This window comes from Glycine soja, chromosome 9 (genome assembly GCF_004193775.1).
Source record: "Glycine soja cultivar W05 chromosome 9, ASM419377v2, whole genome shotgun sequence".
NCBI classification, from domain to species: domain Eukaryota; kingdom Viridiplantae; phylum Streptophyta; class Magnoliopsida; order Fabales; family Fabaceae; genus Glycine; species Glycine soja.
Genome location: NC_041010.1, coordinates 27121393 through 27143275, shown reverse-complemented (window position 1 = coordinate 27143275; position 21883 = coordinate 27121393). Strand labels below are relative to the sequence as shown.

The 21883-nt window shown below is 33.9% G+C and overlaps 2 protein-coding genes across 2 annotated transcripts; one reads left to right on the top strand and one right to left on the bottom strand.

Moving 5' to 3' along the window:
• Nucleotides 1-3139: 3139 nt before the first annotated feature.
• Nucleotides 3140-4225, top strand: LOC114368291 (putative fasciclin-like arabinogalactan protein 20). The gene has a single exon (XM_028325607.1). It carries the CDS (start codon nucleotides 3140-3142, stop codon nucleotides 4223-4225), a length of 1086 nt encoding a protein of 361 aa, XP_028181408.1.
• Nucleotides 4226-10013: 5788 nt separating this feature from the next.
• On the bottom strand, nucleotides 10014-16908 carry LOC114367976 (beta-glucuronosyltransferase GlcAT14A-like). The gene is made up of 4 exons (XM_028325277.1): nucleotides 15975-16908; nucleotides 11318-11393; nucleotides 11095-11210; nucleotides 10014-11009 (listed from the first exon to the last, which is right to left on the bottom strand). The coding sequence occupies exons 1-4, from the start codon at nucleotides 16456-16458 to the stop codon at nucleotides 10468-10470; spliced, it is 1218 nt and encodes a 405-aa protein (XP_028181078.1). The 5' UTR covers nucleotides 16459-16908; the 3' UTR covers nucleotides 10014-10467.
• Between the last annotated feature and the right edge of the window lie 4975 nt (nucleotides 16909-21883).

Below are 21883 nucleotides of genomic sequence, written 5' to 3'. Positions count from 1 at the left end.
CTTTTATGTTTTTTCTTCCTTTTTTATACAATTTTTTCTTTCTTTTGCTTTTTCTTTCTTTTTTACGTTATTTTATTTCTTTTTCTTTTTCTCCTTTTTCTTTTTTATTTCTTATTTTATTTTTAGTTATTTTCTTTCTTTTTATATTTTTGTTTATTCTTTTTATTTATTTTATTTTTAAACTTAATATTAATTTTATTTATTCATTTTATTTGACACACAATTTTTTTTATTTATAATAATATAATATCTTGTCTTTTAATTATTATTTTTCTAAATTAAAAAAAATTACTTTGATCCATTTACATGTCTTCATTAGATCAATTTCATATAATATCATATTATTATATACAAAACAGTTTATCATGTTTGTTTTTGTTGTTGATTGTAATATATTAAATTTGAACTACATCTATTTCCACTCCTATTTTACATGGTATCATATTTTTCAATGTACAAATTTGCATCTATTTGCTCCTATCTAAAAGTTTTCATCATAATATATTCTTCCTGATCACAAAAATGTTCTAAACTTTTATAAACAATATACTCACCACATAAATATTTATTTCTTTAAACATTGATTTCTTTCACAACAATGATCTTAGAGTGTGATTGGATGAGAGAATTTAAAATTCTGGGAAATTTTAAATTTTAAAAATTTTAAATACTTCAATTGAAATTCTTTTATTTTCAAAATTTTGTGTTTGGATAAAAAAATTAAAATTGTGAGAGTGAAAGAAAATGAATACAAAGAGAAGGGAATATATGATTAATGTGCTTCAAAAGAGAAGAATAATGATGCGGCATGGCAGTCGCAAGGGAACCGAGAAACGACGACATACACCACCACAACTGACCACAACATTCTGTCAATGATGCAAGACATGGTCCAGACCCTTCGCACCAACGAGCACCTCCGTCGCGTGATGGGTAGTGATGGCTGCTCCTCTGACTAGCGGATGCAGTTCTACGTGTCCCTTTATGCCCACATCCGATCGACTCTCCGCGAGCTTAGACGGTACTTCTTGAAAAAGATGATTATCGACGTGAGGGAAGAATCACAAGTTCGAGAACAGGATTTCGGGAACTTTCAGGCGAAAGAGAGGATGAAGGTTATAAAGAAAATACATAAACATTTTCAAAGGTTCTTCTATCAAGAAGAGAATTTCAATTTCTCACTTTTTAGAAGGAAATTAAAAGTTTACATTTTTAGTTGTTTAAAATTTTGTTTTAAAATTCCAAAAATTTAAATTTTTCATAAAAAAACATTCGAACAATGAATTTTAGATTAAAGAAATTTAAATTCTCTGATAAATTATTTTTCTTGGTTAAAATTATTTATCCAAACGTACTCTTAGTAAATTGAATATTTATTATATTATTTACTTGCTATAAAACGTGTAAAAGCAGTTGAATTACCTGTACGGAGTCACACATATTGTGCTAGTTGAAATAGAAATTCAAGTTTTCATTTTGGGAGAGCTTCCATTGGTTGTTGGACAAATAATTGAATATAATTTTATCAAGAAAATTTGTGGCAATCAACCATATATCTTATCACTAACCTTTTCATCTAGTTCTCAAGTGTGGTATCAATATTTTTTCTTGTAAGAAAACTAAAACAACAATCATAATTTTGAATTATTCAATGTGATTCATTTTGTTTCTGTATGGATGAAAAGAAGAGTGATAGAGTGAAACAAATAAAGAAAGAGAGAAAATAAAATATATGACAATGTGATGAAATGGAAGAAAAAGTACATTTATTGGTGTAAGTTAAGTATTTTCATGAGTAAAATGAATATAACCAAAAAGAATGTGAAAATTAAAATTAACATTTATCAATGTCTATATACTCCTTTTTTTCTTTTTTATCGGTCTCTATATGCTCCTTCTTTTTATGCATGTTTGCATTGAAAATAATAATTAAATTTAAGGTCACATTATTTTTTTTCTTTTTTTATAGAAAAAAATTTTAATTTTTATATTTAAAAACATTCTATTTTAGTTCTTGCATATATCCTTTTTAATTTTTTTTATATAGTTCCTACACATATTAGTTTAATCCTTTTAAGTCTCTATCGCAAGGATTAAAAGGCACGAACTAAAATGTGTTGGTTTTAAGTAGTGAGACTAAACAATAATATTTTTTGTAAAATAGTAACTAAACAAATAATTAACCATATTTCTTTTTCCAAGTAATTAACCATATTACATGATGGTGATCTGATTAGTGTTGTTAGGGAACTACTATTGGTCTCTACCCATTTTTGCTCTTGGCTCCACCAAGGAATGAAGTCCCAATTTTATCCCCTACTTAAAATTTTTCCAGCCCTCTCTCTTCCCCCTCCCCCATTCTCTATTTCTCGTCTTCCTCTCCGCCAGTCGTAACAACTGTTCCCATCCCTAACCTTTTCTTCTACTTCATCAACCATTTTTTTTGCTTTAAAAATAATAGAATAACAAAATTGTGATTCTGTTGCAGAGAAATTTACACCAAATCACTATTTTGTTACTCTTTTTTGTGGGTTTTGAACACTACAACGAAATCACAATTACGATTATGTTGTGTGTGTGTGTTCTTTTTATCACAAGGGAATCAAAATTCCATTGTTTAACATTTTTTATGACAATAAAATTATGATTCTATTGTGTTAAAGGGGGATGCCAAAAAAGTTAACAACAGAATTTTAATTCCATTGTTATGTTTGGGATGAAAAAATACAATGAAATCATGATTCTATTATACATGTATGCAATGAAATTATGATTTTGCTGTGATAAAGGGGTGTGAAATTGGTTATGCAACAAAATTATGATTCCTTTTTACATTTTATTCAATAAAATCATGATTCCGTGGAAATAATAGTTTGAATAAAGAAAGGGTCAGCTCCATGGTAGGTGCCAAAAGCAACTCCTGTGTTGTTAATGTTAACGCGGAATCGCGTGGCCCAAATGCGCAAAACGAGCCATTCTTACACCCCCATCCATAGTCATAGACCATAGTCCCTCCGTAGATTTGATCCAAACGGTATTAAATCCCAACCTCCTAACTAACTAACAACATTTCCCGCCAAATACAAAACTAAAACTAACCCTTCCTCCTCCTTCTCCCTTTGCAATAGCACACACAAGAATGGCTTCCACCACCACCACTACATTCCTCATCCTCTCTTTCTCTCTCCTCCTCCTCCTCTCCGTCACCGCTGCCTCGCCCCTCCTTGAAGCAGCCAACATCCTCTCCGCGGCGGGCTACGAATGCATGGCCCTACAGCTGGAGCTGGCCTCACAAACGCTCCAAAGCCACCACTCTCTCACTATCTTCGCCCCCTCCGACGCGGCCTTCGAGCACCACCACCACCACCCCTCCCTCCACCTCCTCCGCTACCACCTCCTCCCCCACGCCTTCTCCCTCCATTCCCTCACCTCCCTCCCCTTCGGCGCCAGCATCCCCACCCTCCTCCCTTCCCACTCCCTCACCGTCACCACCACCAACCCCCATTCAATCTCAATCAACAATGTCTCCCTCAACACAACCCCAATTTTCCAACACCCCAACCTCACCATTTTTTCCGCACACACTTTCTTCAACCCCCACTTCCACTTCCAACACCAAAACCCTACTCCCCCTCCAAACCCAGCCACGTGTCCCCCTCCCCTCAAAACCCCCCTCTCCCACGCCTCCCACCTCCTCCACTCCCGCAACTTCTCCGTCGTCGCCGCCGTCCTCAATCTCCAGTTCCCTGCCCCCTGCACCGGCCGCGAACTCACCCTCTTCGCGCCACCAGACAACGCCATCACCCACCTCAACCTCACCGAGCTCGTGCCGCTCCTCCACCGCCACCTCGTCCCCTGCAAGATCGCGTGGCGTGACCTTGCGGCTCTCCAAGACGGAACCTTGATTGGGACTTATGAAAGAGGGTTCGCTATCAATGTCACCAACACCAACACTCTCTTGCTCAATGGCGTGCACGTGACATTTCCTGAGATGTACCGCGGTGACTGGCTCGTGGTTCATGGCGTCAATCACGTGCTTTCGGGTACTCACCATGGGAAACGACACCCTACACACCGAGCGAAGAAGAATGATTCGTATCGGGTTTCGGTTGAGGAAGAACAAGATGGTGGTGATCAAGAGTCTTCTTCTGGGTTTGAAGATCATCGCCACCGCGAGGGTGAGGAAAATTCTCCGCATCATTACCACTTCTCTGCTTTTCATTAGGGGATATGGATATTCAATTGATGATGTTCTTGACGTTTTAGTTTGGTCTTGAATTTTGATCTTCCCGGTTTAAATGTCTGCGTTCTTTGCAGTAGTGTTTTCTTGCCATAAAAAGGGGCATCGAGCTTTGTAGTTTGGTTAATTCATTTGGAGTAGAACAGTACTGGTGCGTTTGATCTTTTTATGAAATGGAACTTGGACATGAATTAAATGTGCTTCTGTTATTGGATATCGAACTTTTTGAAATGGAACTTATTACTCTTGAATTAATTGAATGTGCTTCTGTGAGTTTACAAAGCGTACGTAGTGTTATTAATGTTTTTACAAAGTTTAATCTGCATGAGAGGCAATGAAATTTTGTTGTTTGTAATGGTGCATTTGATCTTTTATGAATTGGAACTTAGACGTGAAATGAATATGATTCTGTTACAGTATAGCAGTGAATTCATTTGCAAATTTAGAAGTTCATTGTTGTTATGATTAGTTGTTTGTAATTTTGATTAGTATAGCAGTAAGACACAACGCAATGTTGTTGTTCATAATTATGATCAGTTGACAACCTAAATTTTATTTAAGACAATGCAGTTTATTTAAGGAATGATCATAAAGTAATGGGATTATATAAAATGAACAAGATTATGGAATATATATAGATTCAGGAACCAGCTTAATGGTATGCGAAGGTATGGGGGAGGGATATTGTACGCAGCCTTACCCTTGCATATGCAAAGAGGCTGTTTCCGGATTCGAACCCATGACCAACAAGTCACCAAGGCACAACTTTACCGCTGCACCAGGGCTCGCCCTCAACCAGCTTAATGGTATAATGGATAAAAAAAAATTGAAGAACGGATACAGATCTGTGATTGCTTACATGGAAAATGAAAGTTCTTAAATTGCTCTAGATTTCAATTGATCAAGATGCAGAGACTAAATTTGATTATATGAACCTGCCTTTTAGTGAATCTTGAGCCAGATTAAAATGATTTTGTAAAGTATTTCATTAAATGAAATTAAAACAGATCAAATTATGTATAGTTAGCTATTGTGAATCTGAAGTATGATCAACAAAAAGCAGCAACCACCATTGATCAGATGGCACACTTACTTTGGTGCCCCCTTTTAGAGTTGAAGTCATACATGTTGCTGTTACAGTGTTCCATCTAAAATTAAATCATGCATGCTTCCTAGATTACACGGTTAACATTTACAACACATATGCTTTTCTAGTCTTACTTTTATCCATATAACACATTTCCAAATTTATTATTCCCTACTTGCAAAAATGACATTGAGCTTGGTGAGTTCATTTGAAGTTGAAAAATATTGGTGTGTTTGATCTTTTATGAAATGGAACTTAAACACGAATTGAATGTGCTTATGTTACTGCGAATCTTGAACCTTATGAAATGGAACTTACTTGAATTGCATGTGCTTCTGTTAGTTTAAAGAGCGTACCTAGTGTTTACAAAGTTGAATCTGCGTAAGAGACAATACAATTTTGTTGTTTGTAATTGTGCATTTGATCTTTCATGAAGTGGAACTTAGACAAGAATTGAATGTGTTTGTGCACAGTATAGCAGTGAATTCATTTACATTTTTACAAATTCATTGGTGTTATGATTATTTATTTATAATTATGTTTAGTATAACAGTGAGCAGAGGCAATGCATTTTTTTTTTTGTTTATAACTATGATTAGCTGTCAACTGGTTTCAGAAAATGTAGTTTAGTTTAAAAAAAAAAGATCATAAAGTAATGAGATTGCATGAAAATGATCAATATTTTGGAATAGATATAGATTCAGGAACCATCTCAAAGGTATAAATATAATGCACAAAGATATAAAATCGGGGGAATGCTCACAGGCACAAAGTCCTGGTTGAGCCATTAAAAACCCAGATCTGTCACTAATTAGATCGAAAATGATAGTTCTTAAATCGTTAGACTCTAGATTTCAATTGGTCAGAGGCAGAGACTAAATTTGATTATATGAACCTCCTTTTTAGTGAATCTTGAACCAGATAAAATAAATTTGTGAAGTATTTCAACAAAGGAAATTAAAACATATACTTTGGTAATCCCTTGTAGAGTTGAAGTCATACATGTAAGATAAATCAAAGGTGGGTTCTGCTTTATGTATATTTAGCTATATTTTGAATCTGAAGTATGATCAACAAAAAGCAGAACCCACCTTTGATCAGTTGGCAGCACTTACTTTGGTGACCCCTTGTAGAGTTGAAGTCATGAATGTCACTGTTCTACCGTGTTCCATCTAAAACTAAATCATGTATACTTCCTAGATTACACGGTTAACATTTGCAACACATACACTTCTCTAGTCTTAAGATTATCCATATACCACATTTCCAAATTTAGTTTGCTTCTGTAGTTGACCTTACTTATATTCCTCTTTCTCAACCTATTTCATCAGTCTATCAATTTACTGAACTTTTGATGAGGAGGTTGGTTGAGTTACTTGAGTATGCCCTACCCACATTCTAACTTACTACTCATTCTATGGAAAAAATGAGTAAGCCTTCTTTGGTTGAGTCTTTATCAGATGAAGTAGTATTATAATGTCATATCATATTCTTAATAGTTTTTACCATTCCCACATCGTTTGATTCTCCTTTTTATTATCGGAAAATATTAATTATTAGTTTTTGTTAGCAGAGATGATTGAACCCATGAGCTTTTCCCTCTTTCCTTCTATCTTAACCATCCAACCAACCTTATATCTCCTGTTTGGTTCTCAGTGATCGTCCATACTAAATGCATTGCATATCCTCAGCAGTAATCCACTACAAAAGCATTGTAAGTGGTGCTTGAGGGGCAAAACTGAATACCATGAATTTTTCAAAGCTTCAAGAGTTTCATCTATGCTAATTAGTCAAATCAAAATTTGAGTGAGGAGCCAGAGGATAGATGTAGCAAAACTTTCTTTAAAAAAAAAAAAGATGCAGCAAAACTGTGTAGCTAACTTAAGCTCATTGCGGGTCAATAGCTAATTTAATTGCAAGCCATGAAATTTATTATCCTAGATCAAATATTTTGCAGGTTGCATTCACCTTCTTTTGTTATTTAAATTTTTAATTTGACATTTTGCGAAGTAAAAAGAATCTTGTGACTAATACATTGATTAAATGTCTAAATTCAAGGATTAATGTCCAAATCATTGATCCATTTTCATTTTTCAAGTTTGGTTAAACTAAAACCTAAAGTCCAACTAACCGAGCTTCACCCATTGTGAACTGGATTGTTTCACTGTTAAGTTTAGCTAAATTTCAGGTTAGATCGGATTACGCAACAAGACAACAAGAAAAAAATGAAAATATTAACATTTTAATTCTCAAAAAGTTTTATTCTTGTAGGGTAAATATAATTTTCTGACAAATATTGTGTAGTTACTACTTTAAGATAAATATTTTTTATACTTTTTTTTTCATTTTAGAAATTTGCACCATGCTTTGAAATTTTTACTTTGTCCACAAATTATGACTATTCTACTAATTAGTCCTTCCAGTTCCATGTAGTTGAGATCGTGTTAACCAATTAACAAAGGTATAACGTGACGCAATGGAACCTTTCATTTATATAAAATTCCATTGTCTATTAAATTATTTATTAACTTTATTATTTCATATGCATTTTAATACCTAGAAACAAATAAATTAATAAAATATGAAAATAATTTTAATATGTAAATATAATTTAACAATCCAACCCATTAAAACTTATATTTTATATCAAAATAAAAAATTATATTATAGTTGTTTAATTTTTACTGATACACCCAGCAGTTTTCCAAAATACCAAAAATACCCTTGGTTACAAATAACATATTAGTTTTTTTTTTATTTTTACAGCGTCTTTTTTTGTAAAACCGCACTCCCCTAATGTAATTTGTTTCCGTTAGTGTCTTTTTTGTGAATACTTGTTGTCGTTGGTGGTGCACGTGCGTTGTTTACAGCTATACGACGAAGTGGTAGTTTTTCATCGTCAAAGAAGAAGAAATGCATATTAAAAAATTTAAAATATAAGGATTGTCAATTCGTATAAACCATACGGATTGTCAATCCGTATGTTTGAATTTTTTTTAAAATTATAATTTTTTTATACATTATTTTATTTACAAAATTTGATAATTAAATAAATTTGATATTTAACTGGATATTGTATTTAGATGTTTATTACAGTAATTAATAGTTAAATAAATTTGATATTTAATTGAATGATGTATTTAAATGTTTATTACAACAATTGATAAATAAATAAATTTGGTATTTTTTTACATATGTAAATTTTTATTAAACCTATGATTTTTATTTACAATTTATATATGTAAACAAATTAATTATTAGATAAAAATTAATTATCACAATTTATTATGTAAATTTACATGTGCATTAAATACATATTAGAAATTTTAGTATTATATATAGTGATATTAATTATTTTATAACACAATTGATTTATTAGTTTAGTTGATTAGAATGTCCCATTAATAATGTAAAAGTCACATGTTCGATCCCTACTTGAATTATTAATTTTAAATTAATTCCAAAATTATATTTTTGAAAAAAAATTGTATAAACAACAATCCGTATTGGATTTACGAAAAGATAAAATCGACATTTCACACGTTATATTGGATGTACCAACAAAAAATGATGGGTAGCCCTGGTAGTTCCCAAACATCTATTAGAGATTTTCGTTAATTTACTTTCATCTCCTGCCATTGCCATCTGCCGTCCCCGCCCCCTAATCTACCCTCTAACAAAGGCTATCCAATGCCCCACTCCGTGCATGTCTGTTACAACAATAATTACTACCTTATTGTTGTATAGCCCCCCTACCATTTTTTAATTCCCCAAAGTTATTATGCTTCCCTATTTGTGCATTTTTCTATGTTCTCCCATACCAAACACCCTAGTAGTTATATACTCGATGAATTGTCCTTTGTTTATTATGTTTTTAGTTCGTAAGAGGCTTTAGACAACACTTTCAACCGTAAAAAAATGCTATCTAAAGTGTTTTTAAGGACTAGAAACAAAATATATATAATTTACAAGAAATAAAAACAAAAAAAAATAATTTAATAAGAATGAAAAACTAAAAAAATATTAAATTACAACAACTAAAAATATATTTAAACCCAAATAAAAATTACAAGACTTATTACCCTTTGTTTCTTCGCTTGGAATCCTTAAGATCTGTCAAGTATTGTCAATCATTTAATTAAATTTTATATAATTTCTATAAATTATTAGTTTGATTCACAAAGGAAAAAAGTTTTATCAGATAAAAAGAATTTGAATATAAATTGGAATAGATACATGGTAGTAGTAATAAGAATGTCAATGAATAAAATTTAGATAAAATCCTATAATACACGTTCTCATACCCACTTAAATATATATATATATATATATATATATCCCCATTCGGTCATACATGCTTGGTGTCATTTCCTTAGATCTGGTATCACAACTCAAACTTGGCACCACCTGCTAACAAGAGAACATAGACAAAAATGAAGGACACAAGTAGCCTCGTAGTATGATCTTGGATGCCACAGATTTTAAAATTTGATCAACTAACAGCTAAAAATGAAGATTCAACTAGCAATGGCAATGGTCTGAGAATGTTCAATTCCCAGAATAGTACTAATAGTTCTATCCAAACTTACTGGACTTGAATATTTTCATTGGAGTTATTTGGTGGTCAAACTTGTAAGGCCACCACGAATGTAAAATCATTGTGTAGAATCCGTGATTCTCTCCGTATTCATATAAATAATTTCTTTCATAATAATCAAGACCAAAGAAAAATGCATCCATGATTTTAAGAGATGCAAGGGAAAAGAGTAAAAGCGTGGGAAATGACAACATGGTATAAAGAATTAACGTTTTGTTCTAACTGTCTAGAGGGTGAAGAAACATACAGTACATAAAACATGATAATACCCCACAAATATTATCAATCAAGCTCTCACATTATCAATCAAATGGATTGAAGACATTAGAGGATCCACCACAAATATTATGCCCCTAAATCTCCAATATACTCCTTTCCTTGCTTCAACTCTGCTGATACACTCGCAAAGACCACCGCAAAAGGAGTCCCATCAACCCCTCTCAAAAATTGAATTACATCGTGACCAAAGAATGTGTTTTCAGTAAATAGAAACTTGGTCCACGAATCAGCGTGCACGACAATGCACAGGTTTCTTAAATCTTTCTAGTCTTCTGTCTCTTCACTGGTAATAAGGCACTGATTTGTGTGTGAGCTCCAATCGTCAAGAAGGCTCGAAACAGACTCCTCGAGCTTCTTAGCCTGAGGGCCTGGCTTCAGAATAGTGACATCATCCCCCCATTGTGAGCATGGATCCACCCACCAGCTCCTCCTGCCCGAGCACCATGCTCCTGGCACAGCTTGATTACGCCCACGCTTAAGTATCTTTTTATCGATCATGTCCAAAACCCGGTCACCTACTTCAAACTGTCTAGCAAAAGCAGCACCACTTTCTACCATTTGATCATAAACAGATACATTAAGGAAAAGTGGCTCCATCTTCGGAGGATTGTCCCAGATCATGTACCGTAAGTCACCATTTACTGTTGTGTTCTTGAATTCTGGTGCATTGCAAACGACCGAATGAAAGTAACCTTCTTGGGATAACTTGACATTTGTAAAATACATCAGGAGCGTTCGAGGTAAATTATCCCAGCCAAATATGCAATACTCCAGGAAGGATCGGCTCAAGATGACCCATGGTGAACCTGCAAGGAAAGGAAAGCATTCAACATTCATTTGTTAAAGTCATAGATTGAGTAGCTTGGACAGTGAATGAAAAAATAGATTTGCCTGTGAAAAGATTGAATGCATCAGGTGTATCCCGCTTCTGCGTAGCTAGAAAAATTTGACTTCTCCTGGCTAAATATAGTCCTGGGTCAACTACGATAGGCTGGAACCTGTCCTTTCTGCATGGGTAAATAAATATATAAATATATGATCTAGAGTTAAATGCAGAAAGTATCACAGTAGCACAATGAAAAAGCTAGAATTAGCAGTAATTATCATTAATTACTCTTTCCATCCAAGGTCGCTGGTGTGATCAATGAAATTGAGGTCCCTCCGAACAGAAGAGAAAACATGAGACAAATCTGATACAAATAAAAGAGTGCCGATTTGTAAGTTGGAAAGTCAGCAGAAAGAAGACAAGATATATTGATAAACAAAAATGAGTGATGCCTCAAGGCATAGCATTATTCAGTGAATAAAACACAGACAATATAGTCATATACAGCACTTCTTCACCGATAATATAAAATAAAGTTCAGAAAAATAGTCATATACAGCATTTCTTGAATTGGAACGACAATAATATAGAGCAAAACCAATAGATGCCCAGTTATATTGGCATCTGATGAACATCAAAGTTTATTTACAAACAACAGGGTTATGTCTGGCCAAACAAAAAGTAGAACCAATACAGAATAGAATGTTGCCACTAGCCAATCAAGAGGATAATGATAAACTGAAGTCTAGCCTGAAAAAAGACTTTGGGATCCCCCAGCCCTCAAAGTGGGGGACAGGGGTGCAAGAGTTCACTGGCATCAATCTCAGGATATTTTATGAATAGAAAAAAGAAATACATTTCACATTTGGAGTGTCTATCAAACACTTCTGTGCTATTTTATGTTAGGTCCCTGATTAGTAGAAAGCCCAAACCAGCAAAGCGGATGGTACATGATGTGAGTGACAAAAAAAAATCCACAGGACCCTAGACATTTAGAGGTGAGAAAATTTGTTATAGGGAGGCAGCAGTAGTCAATCCCAAATAACAGCGCAGAGGAGAGCAGAGCGCAACCCCACAAACCCAATAGCCTATGGCAGGATGACCACTACTTAGAACCCTAAACATAGATTTACATCACACATGTATATATGCTGAAAAATAAATAAAAATACCTAAAATTAAAGAGAAATTATTGTTGTTTCAACATTTTTAGAGAGATTGAAGACAACTGAAAAGAAAAAATAGAAACTAGGTTAAAATGGTAGTGGGTAGGCCACAACAGTGACAAAAGGAAATCACTGGAAATTGACTGTAAAAGAGATGGGTCTTCGTAAACTTATGACGACCGATGAGAACAGAGACCAGACGCCCGAAATTGGCAGGAAAAGAGCTGCGCGGCAGTGTGCGACAGTGAGAAGCAGTTCTGGAATCTGGAGGAGTGCAGTAAAGAGCTCTCTTGAGGGGGCTTGCACTTGCAAGGGCACATGAATAAATGTAAGGGAAACCAAAAACAAATTAACTTAAAAATCTGTCCAATTTTAACTCACCCCAAGAAGCCAATTTTACCATTGAAACAGCACTCAGTCAAGGGCAAAAAAGTCTTCGGCCCCATATTCTAAATAGCAGCCGTGAACAGCTGCCATAGCAGCTGCAAATTGTGCCACTCCACCTAAGACAGCCAGGTACAACGTGACTCAGTTGCAAGGAGTGGGGCCATCATGAGATATGATGCACCAGCGTGATAGCAACACTATGGCGTGCTATTAACTACTCTGGCAGTGAGCATAGGTTTTACAGGGAGTGAGTCGGCTGAGGCTGTCAAACAGTTTTGTATTGTTGAAGATTATAATTGAAGCTTGTGATTGTTGCAATTGCAAAGGAAGCTCAGTGTAATGGAGAAGCAAACAGAGTTGGATTATTTTGATGAGAAGAAACTGATGATTGCTAAATTGTTGAGGAGAAAGAGGTACATGCTTCTCTAGAGGAAACTAAAGTGATGTGCAACTGCAAAGTACTGAGACACTGACTAAAGTTAGATTGGCTGCCAAGAAGGCTGAACTACCAAATCTTGATGGTACAGACCAAGTGGGGATTGTTGGTGTATGCTGAAAAATATTTTAAATGTAGGGTAGTAGTCCAGAAGCAAATATTCCAATGGCTTTTATAAGTATTTAAGGGGGTGTTTGGTTTGGTTGTTTCCTGTTTTCATTTTCACTGAAAATAGAAAATGGTGATAGAAATGTATTTGGTTGGATTTCTGTTTTCATTTTCAGTGAAAATATTTTCCCAAACGAACCAAAAACTGAAAACAATAAAATCTCGTTTTCAGTTGAAACCAGGAACCTCATTTTGGGTAAAATGAAAACGCGGTAACAAGGAATGTAATTTTAAGCAAATCTAAAAATACATTTCCTTTTGAAAAGACATTTTCAGTGTTTTTATTTCTTGAAAGCAGAAAACAAAAAATCAAACCAAATATGTAGAATTCTAATATTTTAAAAATGAAAACAGTTTTCAAAAAATGAAAACAGGAAATGAAAACAGAAAATGAAAATGCAAACAAAACACACCCTAAGGTAGCACTGGCCATTGGTTTCATTGTCTGAGAAACAAAATCCTACACCTGAAATGAGAGATGGCATCAGAGATAAATAAGAAGAATCCCGTATAAACTGCTTGCAGTGATTGAATGATCAGAAACAATGGCAGAGTACATCAATGGATTTGAGTTGGTGACAGCTCAAATCTCATAGCTACTTGAAGAACAAGCACTGGGATATTTTACCAACGGATTCCATGGGGAGATATGGAGAACAGCCCTTGGTAAGTTTCAAAGGTAATGTTATTTGGCATAAAACACTGGTCTGTACACTACCCAGTCAATTCCTCATGAGCCTCGGAGAGGTTTGAAAATGTATAAGTTTTTTACTGCTACATACTGCAAGAACCCCTGATTTGGTCATGGTCATCGTTGATAGATTCTCTAAGATAGCTCCTTCCTTTCCCTTGTAGTAAGAATGTTGATTAGTTGTTCTTCAAAGAGGTTTGTGTTTTCCTGGACTGCCTTATTCTATGATGTAAGTAAGAGGGCTAAAGTTTATGAGCTACTTTTGGAAATCCAATGGAAGTTGTGTGGCACCTAGTTGAAATTCTCTGTTGTTTTGCACCCATATAAGAAAGTCAAACTGAGGTTGTTAACTATGATCTAGGTGATTTACTTAGGAGTCTTTCAGGGGATAATATGTGATTCCAATCTAGTATTTCATAGTGCTGAGTTTGCCTAAAATAGTTCCATTAATAAGTCTACTAGCAAGAGCTCATTTGGTATTATCCTCTTGGTCTCACCAACCTGTTGATCTTGTGCCTTTTCCTTTGATATCTTTAGAGTCTTTTAAGTCTTTTTGCAACCTATATTCATGATTTGCATAACAACATTAGAGTTTTAGCGTGGATTCTTTTCGAACGAATGCTTAAATATATCAATCAAATTAGTTAAATCAGTATAACAAGATTAATGTTACAATATATCAAATCATCACCAAATTAAGAATAAGCAATTGGAAGACATGACATTCTCAGTTTCTCTCTAGTGAGATTATGGCAATCATAAACATTCAACATATTAAATGTCTATGAAACAAATAACATATTCAGCTTACAACCATTCTCTTCCATCAAGCAATAAATGAGATACCAAAGCATTTTTCCAAACATGCCAGTTAAAACTTATTTTTGTGGGAGAATGAAATGTATTACCAAACAAGATAAACAGCACAAGGGTAAATGTAAAAATTGACTTCATGAGCATAAAATTTAAATAACCTATAATCATTCACAAGTAAAACGAATCAAGCCAACCACAAGAAGAATTTCAGCAAAGTTCATTCAGAGTTGAGGGAAATGTTTTATGAATCTCTAACTACCACAAAATCTGGTATTGCTTTTAAAAACAATAACTTCTTACTCTAGGCTGTAACAAGAGCCTCAACCATTTATCTCTCCCTCCCCCCCGCTCCCCAAATCCCCCTTGAACACACGTCTACTACCTCCACCTCCACATCCCTTTCTCACTACTAGCTCCCCATTTTAGTTGAGAGTAATGTTTGAGTGTCTCACACTCAGCAGATTTTCATATATACATATTTAAAAGAAGTTTACAGTAAGAGGGGAGACTAGAGAGTCCCTAGACTCCTGTAAACCAGTACTACTAGATACAACAAAAGATACAATAAAACTTTTCTAACATAAAAATCTAACAACATTGAACCCCTCCATGATTCTCAACTCGAAACTTCTTTTCCATATCTTGGGGTCCTCTCAACTTTTGTCTTGGTTCCAAACCAGCTATAACAACACATTTATTTCGTTAAGTGCAACCAGTCAGCAGGAAATCCTGTCTTTTCACCTTTGAGTCTAAAAACTACGAGTCTAAGACAAAAACAAAACAAAAGACCAAAATTTCAAATAAACTTTCCAATGATCATCATCAAGCAAATACACACACAATAACAATCCCAACACTTCACTACTAGTTCCCCATTTTACATTGAACCCCTCCATCATTCTCAACTCCAAACTTCTTTACCATATCTTGGGGTCCGCTCAACTTTTGTTTTGGTTCCAACCTAGCTATGGCGACACATTTATTTTGTTAACTGCAACCAAATCAAATGGAAATCCTGTCTTTTTACCTTTTTTTATCCGTAGGAATTAAACACAATAATAGGAGGTTTACAATACTCACACACATTGCTCAACCAAAAACTAAGAGTCTAAGACCAAAACAAAACAAATGAAGACCAAAATTTTGCATAAACATTCCAATGATCATCATCAAGCAACAACAACACATATAATAACAATCCCAACACTTCACTACCTAAAAAAAAGCAAATCCACAGTGCAAACCCACGATCCAAAACAGAAATTACCGTATTGGCATTACCATCCTGGGTGACAAGGGGATAATCCCGAGCACTCAAGGTCACAAACCAGTCCCATCCTCCATCCAACTTCATCATCACAGAAGCAGCCCTGAGAGCAACAGCCACATTGGATGACCCCAAGTAGGTCACATAATCGGCCTTCCCCACCACATCCACGTTCCGAAAGGCACGAATCGCCGGCACCGACATGGTGGCCGCCGCCAGCCTTTGCCTCTCTTCATCCCTGGCATCCATCCCAAGGTGGAGCAAGTAACGGTTCCTGGGGTGGTACACCGCCAGCAGCAACCGGAAGATCCGGTCGCTGTCCCTATTGCCACCGGATATGAAGTAGGCAAAAGCAGGAGGGTGGTGTGGACCATAGTGGACAATAGAGGGAAAGGGCATAGGGGATGTGAAGCAAGAGAAGGAAGAGAACATGAGAATGATGAAGGAGAGGAATGCTGCAGTGAAGAGGGTGAAGAGCCATTTTCTCTCAACACCCATTAATAGTAATAGTGGTAGCTATTAGTAGCGGTGGCAGCAGTGAGAGTGACAAATGTGAAGTTTGTGGTGGTGTTGGGGCATATGGGTGGTGCAAAAAGGAAGGATTTTGAGAAGTGGGTGTAGCTAGATCCTGGGGTTTGAGATTGTTGGGGCTAATGGGTCATTGAAGATCTTGAAAAAAGGAGCGTTATGGTGATGCATGAAAGCGGAGGCATCGATGTGAGTTGAGTGAGGAGGTGCATGGAAAAGGGAAATGGGGATTGAATGAGGAAAATTGCTATTACTATACTTGTCACGGTTTCTGTGTGTGGAAAGTGCCGTGAGGTCTAGGGTTTGTTCTTTCTTTTCTCGGGTTTGTGATTTGATGTTAGTGTCAAGAATGGAGGAGGAGATCAGGGATTCTTTCCTTGCTGTCTCTTTCTCACTACAAAATCTACCACAGCCCTGATCTGAGTCGCATTACAAAATTTATCCGTGTAAAAAAAAAAAACAATTCTGGCCAATTAACGGTTTTCTTGGATATCTGAGGTTTAATTTAATTAGATTGCTTCTTTCCTTCCTTTTTTTTTCGATATACAAGATTGCTTTTTATTTAAACAAAGTTTTGTTATCTGAAAAAATATTTAATTACATTTAATTAAAATAATTAGGACTCTTAATTATTTTGATGAGATTAATGCTAAAAGTTAGTCTAATACAAATCGTGTTTTACAAGATCATAGCAAACTAACTCATAATATGATACAACATTTAAGACTTTATTTAATACTTTGTGTTTAATATTTATTTTATAAAAACATTCTCTTAAGATCAGTCGAAACTCATCAAGAATAAATGAAATTCAAGATCGAAAAGTTATCCAACTCCCCCAAAAAACACATTTTGTTGTGCAGCCTTTGATCAAAGGAAAGTGATTTTTCTGGTGAAATATTCCACACGAAAACCAAAAATAGTGGTTTCCATGCAAAAGAAAGAACATGCATTTAATGCAAATATTAAATGTTCCAACAAAGCTTAAGTGAAGAAATTCATCCATTGTAAGATAATGAATACTTCAAGATGAAGACTTATAAATACCTTAAGCTTTAAAAAAATAGGTTATGAATCCTATGCGCATTCATTTAAATTCTTTTTGTAAAAAACTATATGTAAATTCTTGTAAAGTTTACAAAAGTTCTCAAAACACTATAATTATCGTGAGAGAATAGACTAAATGTTGAGCTTGTATATCCATCTATAAGATGCTCAAAGAGTTAGTCGTTGTGCAAACACAAACAACAAATCTTTATGATTTATATAGAATTAGTCGTGACTATAGAATAAAAAATATTGGATTACATCAAACTTATGGTAGAAGTTGATTTATAAGAGACAGAAGTAGTCATACCAAAAATACGTATACTTTGTTAAGTTAGTGAGACTTGGTGATAATTTCATGTGCCTGATGACGTGTTTTTTTTGAAAAATTATTATCTATTTTACAAAGTATTTTATTCCATATGATAATTTTGTTTACATGAAAAAAGACTTTAAAATTTTTTTAAATCAATAAACATCATTCTTCAAAATGCATTAAAATATTGATTCAGTTTTCAATAGGATCGGAGATGCATAATAAATTTTGAAATTATAAACTTAATTTTAAAAATAAGAATAATATATCATTCTTCATGCATTAAAATATTGAGTAACTTTCAATAGGATTGAAAATGCATGCTTGAAAAAATGAAACATATTCCATTGTTTATCTTAATATATATGCATATCAATGTATGTATTTTCTTATCTAAAATAAATTAAAGATAGGTAATTTTAATCTAAATATAGTTTATATATATTGAAAGACATTTATTTCTAATAAATTTTAATTATATAAAAACTAACAATATTTATGTTATGACTAAAATCCTCATTCTAACTAATATCTATATCAAATTATCTCAGCTAATACTTTTAAGGATACAACAATATAAAAGTAAGTTTTGATCAATTAGTTGTAATTTAAAAAATGAAATGTCAATTAAATAATTGTGATACACCTCTACGCATTAACGAGGATAATTTTTATAATAATATCAATATAATTTCTATTTTCATGACATAACATAATAAAAATGAAATTTATTTTATTAACTCAAAATAAACTAAATTAAAATTTACCAAAAAATATAAATATAAATTTAAAATCATCCAATACTTATCTCAGCAATTAATATAATGGATAGAAAAAACTATAAAATTTTGTATTAATATCATTCATACACGTTAAATTATCTGAATTTCCGTTTACTTTAATAGGATAAAAATAAATATATTACTTGTGAATGATAGGATATTAAATTGTGATTTACATAAATGAATTACTTGTTAAATTAAATCACTATTAATAAAGATAATTAGTCCATGTACATATTTTTTTTTATTTATAAATTACCCTTCAATATATATTATTATTTTTATTTTCTTCAAAAACCATCAAAATGTAACTGCTATCACTTTTCCTAAAAAAAACCTGTTATCACTATTTTCTTCAACTGTTTTTCTTTTTTTTTTTTAAATAAAGATAGAGACACAAATAAGAAGAGTTTTGAATTTTAATGGCAGCAGAATGGAGAAGAATAAGAGTTGAGAAGAGATGTCACTACAAGGAGAAAATGAGTTAAGAAGAAGCTCACCATAGGAAGTCATGAATAAGAACTTAAGGTAGGAGAAGATGAGTGGAGGAAGAGGGAGAGAAGGAGCACGGAATTGTGCCTCAAATGAGATCTGAATTTTGAAGTGTAATTCCCAAATGATCAAATGAGATCTGAATTTTGAAGTGTAATTCTCAAATGATCAAAGTTGAAAAAATGCACACACATGGTCTCTATTTATAGCTTAAGTGTCACACAAAATTAGAGGAAAATTTGAATTTCTATTCAAATTTTACTTGAATTTGAAATTGAATTTGTGGAGTCAAAATTTCACTAATTATGATTAGTGAATTTTAGCTATAATTCAGCCCACTAATCCAAGATCAAGTCTAAGATTCTTCACTAAGTGTGCTTAGGTATCATGAGGCATGTAAGCATGAAGGACATGCACAAAGTGTGACTGTATGATGTGACAATGGGGTGTAACAAGCAAATGCTCACCTCCCCCTCTAAAATTTAATTGGATTGAGCTTCTTCCAATTCAATTAAATTTATTTCCCAACACACACATCAAATATTCACTCAATGCATGTGAAACTACAAAACTACCCCTAATATAAAAACTAGTCTAGGTGCCCTAAAATACAAGAGCTGAAAAATCCTACATTTCTAGGATACCCTACCTTCATTATGGAGCCCTAAATACAAGGCCCAAAAATAATGAAACCTTAATCTAATATGTACAAAGATAAGTGGACTCATACTTAGCCCATGAGCCCAAAATCTATCCTAAGGTTCATGAGAACCCTAGGGCCTTCTCTTGCATCTCTGGCCTAATCTTCATGGAGTCTTCTATCCAATAGCCTTGGGGGTAGGATTACATCATGAATAATGGGAATAGTTTAAAAAATCTTCGACTATTCTCATAGGATATTCAAGTTACGTGAATTTGGATGAGATTTGCATACAAAAAAGGCATGAGAATTTCATTCCAAAACTTCTTCGCATTAATAATAAGAGATAAGCATAAATGAATTACTTGTGATTTATAGTATACTTAATTTATGTGATTTGTATGCATAATGAGAATAATTTAAAAAATCTTCAATTGTTTTGATAGGATATTCAAGTTGTGTGAATTTGGGAGTGATTTGTATGCAAAAAAGGCAAGAGAATTTCATTGAAAAACTTCTTTGCTTTAATAATAAGAGATATGCTACTTAATTTATGTGATTTGCATGCATAATGAGAATAATTTCAAAAAAAAAATTAATTGTTTTGATAGAATATTCAAGTTACGTGAATTTAGGCGGAATTTGCATGCAAAAAAACGGGAGAATTTCATTGTAGAAATTTTTGGCTTTAATAATAAGAGATTAAGTGTTTTTTGTGTGAATATAGTAAGAGATTAAGCTAATAATATATGTACTACTCAAACTCGGCAAACCTGTACTCAGTGGTCAATCGAGTACTCTACCCAAATCCAGAGAATTTGGTAGATTTAATTAAGGTAAGATAAAAAATTTACCAGAAAGATAAAGATAACTCATATAACCAGAAATTATCTATTATTAGAGGAAATATAAGATGATATCATATATTTCCCTATTTACATTATCCCATAAGGAAAATTGAGATCTGATTGTTAGTCGAGAAGGAAAATAATAGCACACACAGGAGTTAATAAGCACAACAATGTGTTCAAATAAAAAATTGTAAGTAGTAAATAAAAATAAAAATGTATGTTGTTATTCAAGAAAAAGAAAAGCTAAGTGCGGAAAGGCAAGTAATAGAGCTGGGATAAAAAGAAAGAGGTTAATCTATGGATGAATGCTCTCCTAGAACTTAAGTTTTGCATCCTAGAAAAACCATGACTTGTTTGCAGCCCAGCCTCATTACAAGCCTAGTAAAAGTGCTTCGGATTCAAGTTTGTGTGTTCTTGACTGTATGGTATGAGATGAAGTGCAAAGATTGAGATTTATGTTGGTTGTTGATTAATGGATAGCCTAAACACTTGTGCTTAAGTGAAACAGTGACCGTGAGGCTTTGGTTGATGATCCTTCCTTCATATCAGTCATTCCTACTAACTTATCTCAATTGTGTTTCTTAATAATCATGTTCATGTCTTTGAAATACTACATGTCTTATGAGAAGTTGTTGATGGAAACATTGAATGTCATTCATGTCATGTGATTGAATTCTTTGGAATAAACACATTTGTGAAGAACCATTGTGAATGTTTGTCACATGAGGACAAGTGAATTGTTCATTCTTTGCTTGAGGACAAACAAAACTGTAAATTTGGGGGAGTTTGTTAGTCGTCGTTTACGACTAACTTTTGTATAGAAAAGTTTTCCAAAATGTATATAAATCTCCCTATTTATGGTTCTTTTTGATAGGATTGTAAATAAAATTGCTTTGTTTTGATCTCTGCTCAGTAGAAGCCTCTTTACATGGAATTAATGTTAAATTTTCTTTAATTTCAAGCAAAAAAGAACTATTTTGAAGAAATGCCAAAGGAGTCTTCGTGCTAAGCGAGCTCAATGCGCTTAGCGCGCATCAACGGCTAAGCCCAGCACCAACACGCTTAGCGAGTAAAGGGGAATCTGGAAAGACATCTGCTATGCAAGCACGTGCTTAACGCGTTATCAGCTCGCTAAGCGAGTCGTCTGTCGCTTTCCAGGCTTAGCGCGAGATTGACACTAAGCTCAAATTCACTTACTCGCGCTAAGCACGAGAATGGCGCTAAGTGCGACGTCAAGATCAGGAAGCCCTTTTTAAGCCTGATTTGC